The 18,371-nt window shown below is 34.8% G+C and overlaps 1 protein-coding gene across 3 annotated transcripts in view; it reads right to left on the reverse strand.

Moving 5' to 3' along the window:
• Positions 1-18,371, reverse strand: part of ADAMTS6 (ADAM metallopeptidase with thrombospondin type 1 motif 6) — a 301,915-nt gene that overhangs the window by 99,806 nt on the left and 183,738 nt on the right. For all 3 annotated transcript variants that reach the window (XM_067031055.1, XM_059062283.2, XM_067031054.1), the window contains one exon: positions 8,357-8,464. In XM_067031055.1, coding sequence (XP_066887156.1) covers positions 8,357-8,464 — 108 coding nt within the window. The remainder of the gene's footprint in view (positions 1-8,356; positions 8,465-18,371) is intronic.

Below are 18,371 nucleotides of genomic sequence, written 5' to 3' on the forward strand. Positions count from 1 at the left end.
GCAACAAAACTTTATTGAATGAATGAATACATTAAATTATAGAATCCTGTGTCCTGTTTTGGTTACTACATTTCAGGAAGGAACTGGAGATACTGGAGGGTAAAGAAAGTCATATTCATCTTTGCTTCCCTGGTAGTTGGCATTCAGCGAATATTACAGTAGTTGTTAACAACATAAAGGACTTCTTAAGAAAAGTGCTAAGCAATTAGGCAAGAGGAAGTCAAAATTTGGTTGGCTATAAGACCAAACGTTCTGACCCTAAATCTAATAAGTATCAAAGTAGGACATTAAAAAAGATTACGAGTTTTGGGCAACAAAAATTACCATGAGGAAAATCATCTGTCCAAAATGATGAAGCAGAGGTAGTTGGCTGAACTGATAATACAGTACCAACTCTGGGAGCAGGGCTGCTAATAATGTACATGTGAGAGGGAGAATGTTCCAGCTGCCAGCTTATGATTTACCTAACTGATCTTGAAGACCACCGTGTGCATAATGATATACCAATTGCGTTAGATTTTCATCTATATAAAAGTCACAACAGTGGACCAAATAATCTCCAGTTTTACATTTTTGTTATTACAAGTAGCTATGTGTAAGAATATTTATGCCTGCACCTATGAGAGTAACTGAGCAATGTAGTATTAACCAGCAATTACTGTCTTTTCCTGTGATTTCAATTAATGATACTTAATACTAAAAAATTCCAAATCTTAAAACTTGCCTATTTTCTTCAAGTTGGAAACTTAGCATTACTGATTTCAAATAACAATAAAATTTGATTTTACATTTATTTTATATAATCACAGAGCTGCACTTAAAGCTCAAAGAGCCTTTAGAATTCATGTGGTCTAAGCACTTCATTTTTTCACATGAGGAAACCAGAACCTGAAGGAGGTTGACTTGCCCAAGGTCACTTACTGGCAGAAAAGGATTAGCTGTCCAAATACACACAAAAAACAAGTGGAAAAAAATCAATTGGATGTGTAGGATTACATATTTGAAGACATTAAAGAATACATTAGTATATTTTACTGAACTGTTTTTACCACATAAAATACAAAATAACACTAGAGATTTTTTTTAAAAACCCACTTAGCTGCAAGTATACAACCATGTTATTTCATACCTCCTTGAGTATTCTTATAATTAGTAGAGGAAATATATCCCACTTTTTGCATTTTTCAGGGGACGAAATTGTGAAGGCCACAAAAACACTGAAAGATGTAGATTCTAAAGTATTTAATAATATTGTTTTACATGTGTCCTAGATGCACACAAAATGTAGCACAGGGAAAGAAGTCACATAAATTCTCGTTTTCCTTTTAAAACTTATTCTGAAGGTAAAAGATAAATACAAATATTTTGTAAAATGTTGCTCAGTTCTTACCATTAGTTAATATCTACACAGGGGCTTCCCTGGTGGCGCAGTGGTTGGCAGTCCGCCTGCCGTTGCAGGGGACACGGGTTTGTGCCCCGGTCCGGGAAGATCCCACGTGCCGCGGAGCGACTGGACCCGTGAGCCATGGCTGCTGAGCCTGCGCGTCCGGAGCCTGTGCTCCGCGACGGGAGAGGCCACAACAGTGAGAGGCCTGCGTACCGCAAAAAAAAAAAAAAAAAAAAAAAAAAAAAAAAAATCTACACAGCAGTAGTATTCTATAAGTGGTTTGCTAAAACCTTTTACTGAATAAATTTATGCTATTGATTATATCTATTCTATAGAGTTATAATAGACAATTATATCAGAAAGTTAAATAACATAGTAATGGGTAAAGAATGAAGAATTCATAATAATAATATAAGTATCAGTCATTTAGCAGCTGACAAGAGATTAGTGTCTAGTTTAACAACTAATTAACAACTCAGTCTGTGTGGGGATGACTTCAGTCTGTGGCTATCCTGTATTACAAACTTGGGTTCTCATTCTAGCAATATCTTTCTTTGGTCCAGAGCAAGTCATTTGTTTCTTTTCTTTAGTTTCCCTGACTACAAAATGGGGACTAACTTTAGTTTTTGATTATAATATGATTTGGATTAGGATGACTATAGAAATTAGTTCTATACAGACATACCCTCAAAGAAATTAAAAATCTATAAAATGACTTAATTTTGCTGTCTAGCAAAATGTTCTTTTGTGCTTTCCCCTCACCTTGTGTTTATAGGAAAGGATCTCCTTGGAATTTTTGCTACTTCTCCTTCTGGTAGTATTAAGTATCTTGATATAGTACATGATTTTAAGAGAAGAAACTTATTTAACTTAATAAGTTTTTTTAGAAACCTATAGGGAACTTCAGGTGAATCAAGTTATTTGAGCTAATTTTCTAGATGACTATATTAAGCAATAGATACTAAGATTTTAATGTAAGTCATAATTAATATAATTGGATTACACCAACTAAAGTAGATTCAAGTATACAAATCCTACAAGCACATTAAAGGTGAGAATTTTTAGTTTTGTATTTTCTGTTTTTATCCTTTTTTTTTTCAGTATGCGGGCCTCTCACTGTTGTGGCCTCTCCCATTGCGGAGCACAGGCTCCGGATGTGCAGGCTCAGCGGCCATGGCTCATGGGCCCAGCCGCTCCACGGCATGTGGGATCTTCCCAGACCGGGGCACGAACCCGCGTCCCCTGCATCGGCAGGCGGATTCTCAACCACTGCGCCACCAGGGAAGCCCTATCCTTTTTTTTTTTAATCTAAAGGTGCCAAACTGTAAAAGCTCTATTTCCATAGGCATAGAATTTTACTTCATGTCTTAAACTAGAAGAGTTCAATATTCAGATAGAAACTAGTTTTTAATCTTTATTCCCAAGGGTTATATCCAATCTAGTGATTTTGGACTATTCTAAATATCAGTCATATTACTATAGCCTAACTTATCCAGATAAATTGGATAAATCTGTCTTTCTTTTTGTTAATTCAGGTGTGTTTAACCAGATTCAGAAAGGTGAAAGAAGTGAAACTATCGCATTCAAAAATAAAATCTCATATTGCTCATTCTTGCTTTTCACATTCCTTCTAAATAAAAGAAATATGTCTTTAAAACTATCTAGAAAGATTATATATTCTAGTGAAACACTTATTGTCTTAAGAAACACTTATTCATCATTAAACAACATCTCTTTCTGTTAGGCCACTGAATTTCATGATCTCCATCAGGGAACTGTCTTAAGCAAGATATATTATAAATAAAAAAATCTAACTTTGAAAATTTGTCAGAAATCTACAAAGGAAAATTTCAAAATGAGTAGATATACAGTATTTTAAAATAATTTTTTAAAAACTAGATATATTTTAGGATGTGATTATGGTAGATCTTGTACCACAGCCAGCAATGGGTCTAGCCAGCATCTGGAAGAAGATACCTCTAAGGAAATCCTAAGATTTTAAAGGAAGTGATATTGGTGATTCAATATAGAACGTTCTTCCTAAATCAGAAAAGCTAAGAGTTGGAGCACAGTGCTATTAAAAGCCTTATCTTTCTGCTCTGCAGGTGCGGGAATGCTAAAGTTTATTTCAACCTAAATTCTAAATCAGAACTTGTCATCCCATACTATTTAAATTTCTAGAGCAACTGGAAGAGTCATTCTTTCTTCACTTCTTGTGTTTATAGTTTGGGACTCAGTCAAAACATATTACATTCTACTTTAAGTGAATTAAGATCTAAGGCTGCAAATGTCCTATTACATATCCAGTGCTTTAGAAGGGCATGTAATAATCCTATTCTAATCCAGCCCTGTGTTTCCCATGCAAAAATATTAGGAATCAATGTCATGTATATGTAAGCTCAAATGCTGGGTTATGTCTCTAATTGGGGCTTGTAGAATCATTAAATCAATCTCTTGGCAATAAACCAAGTATTTGAAACCTTTGTGGTCACCATCAGAGCTTGCAAGGACTGGGTTTTGATTATCCTTAATATCCTGTTCAGTAATAATGCCAACACTGCTATCAGAGTTTTTATAGTGTAGATCTTTGTTTACCATTTCATCAAATATGGCATCCCTCCGATTTCTGTCCAAAGGGCTATTGTTGATGCCATGTCTAAGAAAAGTTCTTTTGGCTGAAAGTTATATTGATTGATTTGTAGAAGCGTGACCCATGGACACACAGTACCAGTGCACTGTCTGGGCTCATCAAATTTCCTCCTTTGGTTAATGCTACTGTCCCTGAGCACATCCATTCAGACCATATGGTTCTTATTCAGTCCTTGAATGGCTTATTCAGGCAAACATCCAATGGCTGTAATAGCGATGTCAGACCCCCCAGGACTCACGCAAAGATCAGTTTTTAATTTTTTGGCCATATTTCTTACTCCATCTGCTAAATGTGCATGGAACAGTTCCCATACTTACATGGAACATTTGTGGAACTGCGCCCCCGGGCAAAGATCCCATATCTTTTGCAGCCAGAGTTTGACGAGATCATTGTGGATCCAGTCCTCTGGATATGTCTATGCTATCACTTGAGCCATATTTCTCCCCTTCCCCCAACCTTTTAAAAAAAGATTTATTCAAAAAGCTATGAGCAGCTTTGGTTTTATCCTGCTGGCTAGACAGGATGTAGGCTCTTTCTTGTTCCTTCTGATGAGAGTAGTTTTGAAATTCAGAGTTAAGATCAGAGGTCGTGGATATACCATTCATGCTTCTGAGACACACAAACTCATGCTTATAGTCTGTTATGCTCATTACTGCCAGTTAAGACAGTCTGGCAAAGAATTTTCTGCCCACCATCATCTAAGGCTGGCACATAATAATGAAGAGTAATGATGATGCTCTAGTAATATAAATTAACACCTTCCCTCCTTCTGAGGAAAGCAACAAAAAGCTCACTGAGATATTATCTCATTCCATCCTCACAATATCTCTATGAAATATGTAGAAATAGATTTTCTCTCATTTTAAAGTGGAGATTTATTATTTTGCCAATTTTAACACTATCATATATTCGTAGCTCAATGTTCTGTCTAGGTGCATTTTTTATTGTGATTCCAGAGGTAACAAACTGTTACAGGTAAACAAATAAAAAATACACTTAGTAATAAAGGGTAAAACATTGTTAACCCATCTCAGGCTCAGTGACTCACTATTCCTGTGACAATGAAAATCTGCTTTTTATTCTACACAATTTCTCATCTGAAAGTAAAGGATAATCAGAGGCAGTATAGAGAGGTAATGTTTTCCTCTTTGGAATCAGAAAGACCCAGGCTGGAGTCTCAGCTCTACTATTAAATTGCTATGTAATCCTAGGCTTTCAAGTCTCACTTTCTTCATCTGTAAAATGGAGTTAAAACAGTACCCACCTTATAGGATTTTTGTCAGTAGTAAACAGAACAAATAAGTGCCTGGCATAGGGTAAGTATAAAACTATTCATTATCATGGGACTTCCCTGGTAGCGCAGTGGTTAAGAGTCTGCCTGCCAATGCAGGAGACACGGGTTCGAGCCCTGGTCCAGGAAGATCCTACATTCCACAGAGCAAAAAAGCCCGTGTGCCACAACTACTGAGCCTGAGCTCTACAGCCCACAAGCCACAACTACTGAGCCTGTGCGCCACAACTACTGAAGCCCGCATGCCTAGAGCCCATGCTCCGCAACAAGAGAAGCCACTGCAATGAGAAGTCCACGCACCACAACGAAGAGTATCCCCCACTCGCTGCAACTAGAGAAAGCCTGTGCGCAGCAACGAAGACCCAACGCAGCCAAAAATAAATAAATAAAATGAATAAATTTAATAAAAAATAAAACTATTCATTATATCATTATTACTGATGTCAACTATTTATAGATGGCAAGAACACAGACTAGCCACACAAAGTTGATCAGACCAACTGAAAATTTCACTTTAATTTTGTCATTAAGTGTTTGCATGACTGTTTTGGTTTGAGTCAAAATTCTCAGCTCTTGTTTAATATCCAAATAGGTATAGCCTTAAGAGGAAAATCCGCATTTGTCAGTAGTAAACATGCTTCTCTCTTAAGAAAAAAAGCAATAACAACGAAAATTCATGAATAGATAACACAGCATATGCAGTTAGTTAAAAAATAAATTAAAAATAATGAAGTGCTCAGCTCACATGAATAGTTCTTTGTATTCTTTTTCCCGTAAAAATGTAAGTTGATCTAGTTCTTTGAAAGCTTTTTTATAAATTCAAAGTTAATGATAGGGATATTTTGAGTGTCTTCTCCTAGTACTCTGTCCGTTTTCTTTCTAGGAGTCTGCATGTGTATTTGTTATCTTCATTCATTTATTTATTTAAAAACCTCCTAGTCCTATACCTGAATCTGTCTACAGACCTTCCATGCCCCTGGAAGAATGGCTAAGATTTGCTTCGTAGATTAATTTAAGATGATGAAATCCAATGTATCGCCTTTACGAAACTACACTCTAATGTGAATATTAATGACCTCTTGGTATACAAACTTTGCTACGCTTCCAAGTTCTTAAATAGATTTTCATGGAGCCCAAGATGCTGTGCCAAGATATGCTGGAAGCTGACAAGATTCTAAGGACAGGGTAAGGAGGCAGCCAAGGGGTTCTTTTAACCTGAGCTTTTCCATTTTTTTCAAATGTATATCTCAGGATTATGTAGAATGCATTTGAATAAAGGGTTTAAGGATCAAAAAGTTGACAACCATTAGCCTAGATTAAGAAAGTGAATCTTTAGAAATCAAATACATTTCTGCCCCATTTTAGTCACGTTCTCTTGTCTGTGCTTATTCTTATTTATGCTTAGAAGTAATTATATTTCCCTTCAATTCGCTTATCTAAATTTAAATTCGATACTGTTAGATTTGATATTATTTTGAGCATTTTCTAAGTAGCCTTCAAAATTGTAACTGGCATGTAAATGTCATCTCTGTCAAATATACGCACATGAGCTGTAAGATATGACATTCCAGAGTCCTGCTATTAAGCACAAATGATAAGATATTAAATATGTGTTTACCATAAAGATGACTGAGTTGAGTTCTGTGTTCTCAGATAGCCACTACTTGTTGTTTACCTATTTAGAGTGATTATATAGTTTATACAATGCTTTCAGGAGAGCTCTGAGGTTTAAAAGAATAGAGTTCTTTGTGCTTTGGGTTAAACAATAAAGTAAAATAAAAAGATCCATCAGGCCTAGTAATAGTATTATTACAAGCAAATAGAAACAGTGGCCAATTGGTATAGATCACAATAATAATAATCAATCAGTGGCAAATAAAGAACCAGATTCTCACTATGACTTTCCCCTTACAGTTGTGTATCTCTTCGAAGTACAGATTGATGTAAATTGCTACTTGTAAAAAAAAAAAAAAAAAATTGCTACTTGTCGTTGACAAGAATTGTTGGTTCCAAAATAAACCCAGATTGTTGTTTCAAGAATGCAGTTCCTAATATTTTCTATTACATCTATGAAAAAAAGCAAGGAATTTTTGGTAGTGTGTGAAGGTCTCTGTATTTTTATTGGCTACTTACAAAAGTTTCAAAAAGAGATCCTTAATCTTTAAAAAATTACCCTATCAATTCATACATTTAGCATAATTTACCAACATTTCCAAACTCAGCATGGAAAAGCCATCAACATGGCACTAGGTCATGGGTCCCGAATGAAGCCGTCAGCAAGGATTAATAAACTGTGACAGCTGCCCAAAAGCTTTCATTCTTTTTATTTAAACGTCAGATTGCAAGCAGAAATTCAGTGTAATCTTTTTTGAAACTAGCCCAACTAACATGGAAGAAGTCAGAACTGAGAACAGATGACAGTGTCGTTATTGTTGTAAATTCAGGCCATAGCAATAAATTTTAGAATCCACATATATAGCAATTCCTAAAGAATTTCAGGAATAGCCTAAAATATTCTTATCTGTTTGAACAATTCTTAATAATTATAGTTTTTGAAAACTAGGCTGATGAAACTGAAAATTATTTAGCAACAATTTCTATGCTCAATAAATTAACTATTCTTCTACTACTAGATCTTTCTCACACATTGCAATTTAAAAGTGACTCATTAGACCATAGTTATAAAATCTATTTTAGGATCACATAATTTTCTTGGATACTGTCGGAAAAAAAACAGACATATGACTAAACAGACTCTATTAAATAAGATTGTTGTTGAACGTTTTTGTGCAAATATAACTCAAATGTATACATATAGAAAGGTGAAACTGACCCGGAAAATGCTCACTATACTTTCCTAAACAATGCATATTTGCAGATATCAAGACAATTCATTAGGCTAGGAATTTATTATTTTCTCAAGCACATTTTAATTAGTATGCATGATTTCCTAGTGGTTGAATATCAACAACAGAAATTTATCAGTTTAGTCTACATGTTAAATAGCTAATGAATCATTTGAGCTTACCCCCTTTTCAATATTCCCAGTTTGACAGAGTGTTCCCTCAGCTGCGGGAATACTGTTGGTGACACAGCGGTTGCTTTTGCTGAGACACCAGAGCTCTCTACACACTTCCTAGGAAAGAAGGCAAAAGCAAGTTGATCAGAAGTAGAGACTAAAACCATGTCCACTCTTCTATAAAGATACCCATAGTATATAAGCAATACTAAGCATTACTTGTCTCTTGATGGTGTTGAAGCATCATAGATGAGGATTTTGGAGGTGGTCCTTCTGGAAGGTAGGTTACTCATTTCACAAAATCATTTTAATATTTTTCTTTATAATTCTTTGTGTGTGTGTGTGTGTGTGTGTGTGTGTGCGCGTGTGTGTGTGTGGTACCCGGGCCTCTCACTGTTGTAGCCTCTCCCGTTGCGGAGCACAGGCTCCGGACGCGCAGGCTCAGCGGCCATGGCTCACAGGCCCAGCCGCTCCGCGGCATGTGGGATCTTCCCGGACCGGGGCACGAACCCGTGTACCCTGCATCGGCAGGCGGATTCTCAACCACTGCACCACCAGGGAAGCCCTATAATTCTTATTTCAGTGGATAAAGTGTATCTTAGCTTTTAATACTGATTAGAATCTTTTAAAAATAATGTGCAGAAATTTCATTAATAGAGAAGAGTAGTGAGAAAGAATGAATATGTAGAAAGGAAATATATGTTTATTACTCCCCCAAAACATACAATAGCACAAACTTTCCAATTACTAATAGAGTGGCCAAGTAGGTGATTTCCTAGTCCTACTGAAATATTCAAATAAAGTGTATTTTTTAAAAAGAGAGAAAGAGAGAGACTACAGGAATGGAGAGGAAGTGATTTATAAAATTCATAAATGTCTAAAGAACAATCTAGCAATGTTATTTGTAGTTCATCAATGTAGCCCACTTTCATGAAAGGGAAATTTGGTTTTGAACAAATGCTGCTATTTATGTGCCATTTCCATAACTGATATATTTCAGATGTTATTTGGCGCTGTCTTGTCTTCTTTATTATGATTTCTCATTATCCCACCTCACCATGGGAGAATTACACTTATTGTAATGTTGGCAATATAAAATACCTCATTTTGTTCACACTAATATTAATCTATCAGATTTTAAAATAAGCTGTCCAACATATCCCAAAGTAAAGTATTTGAACAGCCAAAACACAGATTGCTTTGAAGAAAATACTCAAATTTTTCAGTTTATTGTTATATATGATCGTCGACTAGCATCATTACTGATAAAGGTTTTTAATTTAAACTGGAACCATTAAGAAAAAAATATATATTTGCAATAAAAATATATTAATCTTGAATGTAAAGACACATTTATATATAACATTCAATTCTATTGCTATTATTCCCCAACTGCTCTTTTATTCTCAAAACATAATTGTAAGAACTTATGCCACATATCACAAGAAAAAAGTCTGTAACAGTGTATTGTGATAGATATTAACTAGATTTATTGTTGTGACCATTTTGCAGTATATACAAATATTGAATCATTATGTTGTACAACTGAAACTAACATTATGTTATTTGTCAATTATATCTTAATTAAAAATTTTTAAAAAGAATTTATGTCACATAAACACAATTCAGAAATACAGCAGTAACATTGAATTCACTGGTTAACCACTACTACAAATGGAGATGCCTCACAGAGTATAGCAAAAAGAAAGAATCTTTTTGGGCCCCTCTCTAGGGTGCTCCACTCCACCAGGCAGAGAAAGAGACATAAAATTTATATTAGACTTTTTAAAATACTTTTCAAAATTTATATATTATATTTAATTTATTCATCTACTTTAAATTCCATGTGGAGAATTACTGAGCTAGAAGAAAGTTAAAACATCAGAAAAGAAAAACATGTGCTGTGGATCATAATATAAAGATAAAACTTTCCTGTTCTTACAATCCAAGGTATTACAAATTCTACTTTCTTTCAAAGCTTCAGTTTCTGTTTAAAGAGAATGCTATTTATACTACTTTATTCTTCCTTTTCGATAGGAGATGGTTTCTTACTATATGCTCCTAAATATATTCTCTTAGTTTATTTTAAAAGCAGTAGTATTACCATTTTAAGCTCTTAAAATATTATCCCATGTATCAAAAATATTCATATTCAAAGAGAAATATGTTCACAAAAACAGAGACGCATTGCTAGGACAATGTATTAGGAAATCACTAACAAAATTATCCATAATCCTGGACCATCCTCTTGATATTTTATGATTACTTTAGACAGAAGTAAAAGAAGCCTAAAGTTTCTTTAGACAGAACTATGCAATGAAAATTCTATCATTGAAAAGGACAGTATTCATAGAACCTATTAGGAAAACATACTATTTAGTCAAGTTATAGAAACTCTATTTTCCAAAAATGCCTTGAAAATCTCTACCCAAAATGGCAAGTGCTCAATATACTCTTTCCAAAACTTTAATCTCAAGATTCACAGTACAGTCCTCTGATAAAGCCCTCTTATCCTTTACGGAATGACACATTTTGAAAGTTTGATTCTTGCTTTTAAAAGATTTTATTATGTTAGTGGGCTCTCAGGGATTTGAATTCTGCTAGGGCATTAACTTCTCACAGATTGTTGTTTAAAGTATGGGACTAGAAATCTTAGGATGGGAAACACTCTCAAGATGTTAAGCTAGTCTTGGAGAAGACTCTGAAGAGTTTTCAAATAGATCTCTCATCTAGAATATTAACGTGGTTAAGAAAGATTTTGATACCCCAATTAAGAATCCCAAGATAAAAAATATTCTCTTGGAACACAAAAAACAAGAAAATTTTATTTCTTACCGAGAAAGCAAGAGGTACACTTCCTGAAAGAATCTGAGAACAATTTCATACTTTCAGAAATATCCTTCTTTCTCTAAACTGCTAGATCCTAGACATTGGTTGATCAAACCATCATGCTGTACACCATAACTTCTCAGTGATCTATGTCAATTATTTCTCAATAAAACTGGGGAGAAAAGGTTTAAAAAAGCTGGGGGCTATGCAGATTTCAGTTCAACGTACAGAAAATCCTCCAAAAATCAGACCTGAACAATCATAAAATAAAACTGAAATTTCCCATCACTGGAGATACTCCAGCATACACTAAATAACCTCTTAGCAGCAATGTTGTAGGCAGGAAAAAAAGAAAGAAACTAACATTTTTTCAGGATATACTGTTAACTACTGTGCTAGGCATCTTTGTATCTCATTTAATCATCATGACAATCTTCTTATTTAGAAAGCATGAGAAACTTAGGTTCAGAAAGACTTAGCAATTTGCTTCAATCCTAACTAAATCTGGATTTGAACCAGCTGTCTGATATCAATGCCCAAAATATCTCCACACAATTAAGGTACTTTGCAGTTTCTTTTAAATGTATCAAAATTGAATAAAGTCATTGGCCAATTAAAGCTGATTAGTAAAGGTTTACTTGTATTTTAATATAATACAAAAACTCACTAAATGTTCATAATATCCTCCTACCCTTTACCCGTATTTTAAAGGACAATATCTCAAATTAAGATTATTATGTACTAATTCATAATATATCCATTCAATATATGAGCTTAGGCACCAACTTATACATTATTATTATTGGAACTTCTAAATGTAACATCACCACTTAAGGATACTGTTAACATACTCCTCAAAAGTGTTCCATGGTCTTCCAAAAGACAAGACATTTAAAACATTCCTACTTATTTAAAATTTTAATATCAACTCCCAGATTTCTAAAAATCTAAATTTCTAAATTTCTAAAATCAGACTGATTTTTCAAATGAATGACATGGTTTGCAAACATTAATAACAATGAAAATATTAGCAAGTATAAATCATAATTAAAAATATATAGAGAGGGTTTTAAAGTAATTACCTAATGAAGAATAATTTACCTGATATTCAGAAAATAACTTTGTAAAGAACTAAACTCAGGCTCCTTTGATCAGAATAGAATAATTGATTATTTTACAGTCAAAGACCCTTTCAGTACCATAAAAGAAATTAGGATTATCTTTTCTAATTTTTCCATTCTTTTCAAGTAACTATAGCTATTAATGCTAAAAAATGGGAAGAAAAACCCTTTGATTTACCTGGGAAAATTAAAATTTGCAGTTTACATAAGGGGGAAAGGGATATCATAAAGGCGTAAAACCGTTTCACAACTATTGTATCATTAAGAAAATAAAACAGTTTATGAAGAGAAAATGGCATTTTTATTGCTAAATGGTTTTTGTTTTTTAATTTTTTAAACAACTGTAAAGATCAATAAAGATATACACACACAAATTTTCTGCCCTTGGGAAACCCTGAAGCCTAGGCCATCTTGGGTCCTTGCTTCTGGATAAGAAATATTCTCTTTGTCCTCATTATCCTATCGGTAGTATCTCTCCACAGCCGTGTGGAATAAAGGATCATGATGGCCCAGGGGGAGAGCAGAACACTGAAGAAGTCAAGAAGGAGCATCAGTGATTAGAAAGGTTACTTATCCTGGTATCACACAAAGGAAAATTGAAAACCAACATATGGTGACCCTGTGGCCTGGCTCCAGGTATTTAGTAGCCATTTGAAGAAAGAGAATAATGCACCCTTATTTCAGCTTTAAATAGGTTAATATTGTTATGTGGGTAATTTAAGTGCAAGAGATCCTAAAAAAGGCAAAAAAAAAATTATATCTATATATGTTTTTTGTTTTATATGTATTTTATATATATATTAAATATACACACATATATACATATATAAACAAAAAACTAATCTAGAAATGCAGATTAAACAATTAATTATCAATTTGAAGGGGTTAAAAATTATTAACTTGTTTTAAAAAAATACTTCTAAGAAGCAAACCCAGAGTAAAAACTACTGATCTCTAAGAACACAAATGATTATGAACCTATGATTTTGGCTTGAAATTCAAGGAAAAATAAAAATTACCTCAACTTCTTGTCAAGTATATGCCTGATATATATGTTTGGACTCCAAAAGAATATTGAGGTGTTAAAACAATTCCATACCTTTTATTTCCTAAGTCCATATCAAACCATATTGTAGAATATTTATGCCACCTTAAAATCCTCAAGGAAAGTGATTCTACAATCTCTCTCAGTACAAAATTTCAATAATTAATAACTTGAAATTCTTCCTACTACCTAATCTACAACCTTCCAGCTGTAAAAATTAAGGCGACTGTGTTTTTTTATGCTCTTGGTGGGGAAGGAGAACAATTTGTTACCAGGAATCAAACTATAATAAATGTTCCAAAGCCTGAAAGTGATTTTGAAGCCAACATTTAGCTTTCTTTTTCACAGGCTATTCAAACTCAATTTCTTTAAACTTCCCTTATATGTACTTCTAAGTATTTCACTATTATCCTCTTCCAAGTTATCTGCATCTCTTAAAAATAAAATTAGGTAGGTAGCCAACAGTACCCTAAAAAAGACTAATAAAGTATTTTTATTGTAATGATTCTCAATGAGAAAGCAAAAATTACTTGAATCTTAGCTAATTGATAGTGATAAAATAATAAACAAAAGGGTTAAGCATGAAAACATTAAAAACTGAGTCTAAGAGACAAAAGAGGTCTGTCTTAAGTATACACCACAGGGATAATACCCTGATTAGAGAACTCAAATATCTTATCTTTAGCAGGTTACCCTTACTCCAAAGAGCTATAGTTCAGGCAGACACAGCTTGATGGCATGCTTATTAAAGATATTAATTAACATGTTAAATAAAAATAATTTATACTATCCTGTATTTTAATTCTATGCTTACCAAACAACTTTTGATAATAAATTTGTCTACTGGGTAGACTTCCTTAGGAAATAAAATGTTCAGATTTCAGTACAGTTGACTGAATATAAACAGAGAGGCTACATTTCTTACTATAAATTAATAAATCCAATTTTATATATAAACATATATATTCCCTTGATCTTTCATGTCTAATATTAGATCCTAAAAATCTCTCATAACTTAAAGTATGGAACAAATATAGTACACTTAGTCATTTACAGATTATTCTATCATTAATCACTTAATTGAGGTATGTAGAAGAGAAACATTAAAAAGCTTAATGATCTGTAAGTAAAATAGAGCACTTGCCACAAACACATTTCCCCTGGAAAGATTCAAACTGAATGAGAAGTCTTAAAGTTTCCAAAGCAATGTCATATTTTCTTTTTGTATGTTCTGTTTCCACCACAATACACTGGGATTCTGCAATATTAAAGTCAAAATTATGGAGCCCACGTACTTCTGTACATAAACACCTCCATTCATTTCATAGAATTATGGAGCAGCACCCTCCCATAAAATAAGAATAAATCTGTAATTCCCTAGAAAAACAAGGGCATTGCTATAAGGGAGTATTATCAGTGGCAGAGTTGCTTTAGTACTCTGTGTAGGGTGTTTTTGGAGGGGAAGAGAAAAGGGAAGGGAAGAGGACATAGATCACTTTACAAAAGTCATCAATTTTCTAATATGGTTTTCCCAGATTACAAAATCATATTTGTTTCCTAAGATAATGTGTCTTTGAAATTCCGTGATTCTCTGCACATCAATAAGTTCTCTTGGTTTCATTCATTAAAAATCTTTCAGGGCTTCCCTGGTGGCGCAGTGGTTGAGAGTCCGCCTGCCGATGCAGGGGGCGCGGGTTCGTGCCCTGGTCCGGGAAGATCCCACATGCCGCGGAGCAACTAAGCCCGTGAGCCATGGCCGCTGAGCCTGCGCGTCCGGAGCCTGTGCTCCGCAACGGGAGAGGCCGCAGCAGTGAGAGGCCCGCATACCGCAAAAAAAAAAAAAAAAAAAAAAAAAATCTTTCAGTAGTTTTCCATTGCTCTTAAAAACCTAGAATTCTTAACATGGCCTGTAAGTCTGATTTGGATCCTCGCAGGCTCAGCGGCCATGGCTCACGGGCTCAGCCGCTCCGCGGCATGTGGGATCTTCCCGGACAGGGACACGAACCCGTATCCCCTGCATCGGCAGGCGGACTCTCAACCACTGCGCCACCAGGGAAGCCCTCTCTCTCTTTTTCTTAACATCTTTATTGAAGTATAATTGCTTTACAATGGTGTGTTAGTTTCTGCTGTATAACAAAGTGAATCAGCTATATGTATACATATATCCCCATATCCCCTCCCTCTTGCATCTCCCTCCCCCACTCCCTATCCTACCCCACTAGGTGGCCACAGAGCTGATCTCCCTGTGCTATGCGGCTGCTTCCCACTAGCTATCTATTTTACATTTGGTAGTGTATATATGTCAGTGCTACTCTCTCACTTCGTCCCAGCTTACCCTTTCCTCTCACTGTGTCCTCAAGTCCATTCTCTACGTCTGCGTCTTTAGTCCTGTCCTACCCCTAGGATCATCAGAACCTTTTTTTTTTTTTTTTATTCCATTTATATGTGTTAGCATACAGTATTTGTTTTTCTCTTTCTGAGTTACTTCACTCTGTATGACAGACTCTAGGTCCATCCACCTCATTACAAATAACTCAATTTCGTTTCTTTTTATGGCTGAGGAATATTCCATTGTATATATGTGCCACATCTTTATCCATTCATCTGTCAATGGACACTTAGGTTGCTTCCATGTCCTGGCTATTGTAAATAGTGCTGCAATGTACACTGTGGTACATGTCTCTTTTTGAATTATGGTTTTCTCAGAGTATATGCCCAGTAGTGGGATTGCTGGGTCATATGGTAGTTCTATTTTTAGTTTTTTGAGGAAGCTCCATTTTGTTCTCCATAGTGGCTGTATCAATTTACTCCTCTCTCTCTTTACCAGATAATTCTTCTCACTTATTTATTCACCAAATATTTTCTGAGCTCCTATTATGAGGCACGCATTGTGCCACTTTATAAATAGCCATGAATAAATAGGCAGGCAGTAAGCAAGATGAACAAGTAAAATACATAGTATGTTAGAAAGTAACAAATGGTAAGGATTAAAATAAAGCAAGGAAAAATGACAAGAAGTGAGTGTGTTTGTGTACGTGTGTGCATGTGTGCATGCATGCATGTGCAATTTTAGATAAGGTTGTTAGGAAAGGCCTTACCTAGAAGATCACATTTAACTAATTAACAAGCAATCAAATAAGCAAAATGATTATGGATTGTAATAAGTGCTATGAAGGAAATAAAAAGCATAATTTCCTTTTTGCTTTAACTGGGAGCATAAATGTAAGTAACTGGGAGAAGCCTTTGTGTATAGATGGATCAGACAGAAAATCTGTCTGAAGAGAAACTGCATGTGAGCTCAGATTAAAGGATGAGAATTAGTCAAAATGTGACCGTTAGAGTATCTTAACATGGTCCCCAAAGTACAGATGGCTCAGATTCTCCTAAAGCATTATTAGCATATCAGCTATATAGGATGGTATCATGGATGACATAGATATTCACAGAGGAAAGGGAAACATGTATAGAATATCTGCCATGTGCCAGGTAAATGAAAAGCACTTTGCATGCTTGTCACACTCTTTAACTTTCTAAAGGTTTCAAGAACAAGTTAGCTGCTATTCGCTGTAAAAAGTTGTTGCTGAGTAAAATCTGCTGGTGGTCAATGAACATTTAGGTTGCTTCTATGTCTTAGCTATTGTGAATAATGTTGCAATAAATATGAGAATACACACTCAAAGATCCTGATTTCAATTCCTCTGGATATACACCTAGGAGTAGGATTCCTAGATAATATGGTAGTTCTAATTTTAATTTTTTGAGAAAGCTCCATATTGTTTTCCACAGTGGCTGCACAAATTTACATTCCCACCAACAGTGTATAAGAATTCTCTTTTCTCCACATTCTTGTGAACACTAGTTATCGTTTTTTTTATAATAACCATCCTAACAGGTGTAAGGTGATATCTCATTACAGTTTTGATTTGCATTTTCCTGATGATTAGTGATGTTTAGCAACTTTTCATATACCTGTTCGTCATCTGTGTATCTTTTTTTGAGAAATGTCTATTCAGTTCCTTTGCCCATTTTTAAATTGGATTACTTGCTTTTTCGCTAAAACTGTAGGAGCTCCTTATACATTTTGGACATTAACCTGTTAGCAGGTATATGGTTCGCAAATAATTTCTCCAAATTCCATAAACTGCTTCTTCATTTTGTTGACTGTGCCTTTGCTGTGCAGAGCGTTTTACTTTGATGTAGTACCACTCGTCTATATCTACTTTTGTTGCCTGTGCTTTTCATATCAAGTAATCACTGCCTAGACCAAAATCAAGAAGATTTTCCCCTATATTTTCTTCTAGTAGTTTTATAGTTTCGGGTCTTACATTTGTCTTTAATCCACTTTGAGTTAATTTTTGCATCTGTTGTAAGATAAGGGTCCAGTTTTATTCTTCTGAATGTGGCTGTCCAGTTTTTCCAAAGCCATTTATTGAAGTGACTATGCTTTTTCCATTGTGTATTCTTGGCACCCTGATTGAAAATCAGTTGATCGTATATGCATAGGTTCATTTTCGGGTTTCTATTCTGTTCCACTGGTAAATTGCCAAATGTATATTAATAAACCTACTCACAAAGAATGCAGGCAAGATTTTTCATAACTACAGATGTAATCATTGATAATCCCCACAATGACCACATGACGGAGATGGAAAGCTGACCGCTGCTGCAGTTCAGGGTCATTGTTTAAAATATTTCCTGACATCATTAGAGATCTGCTAGTTGAAAGAGGGATCATTTCATGATGCTTCAACACCAAATGTATCTCCTCACTAAAAGGCTACAGTGCTTTTCTAAACTTCTAGTGCTTGTGTTTAGCATTCATCTCAGGATACTACACTCAGATAGCCATCTAAATCAGGGCTGGTTTGTTTTTCCCTCCAGCTACCATCTGAAGCATGACTTGTTTACCTGTCTGGATTCTCACCTGCAAAGCCACTATTATTTTCTAAAGTAGCATTTAGAATCATTTAAAATTTTAGGGATAATCCAGATAAAACACGTGTGTGTTTTGGGTGTCTGTCAATTGTGT

Source organism: Kogia breviceps, chromosome 4 (genome assembly GCF_026419965.1).
Source record: "Kogia breviceps isolate mKogBre1 chromosome 4, mKogBre1 haplotype 1, whole genome shotgun sequence".
NCBI lineage: Eukaryota > Metazoa > Chordata > Mammalia > Artiodactyla > Physeteridae > Kogia > Kogia breviceps.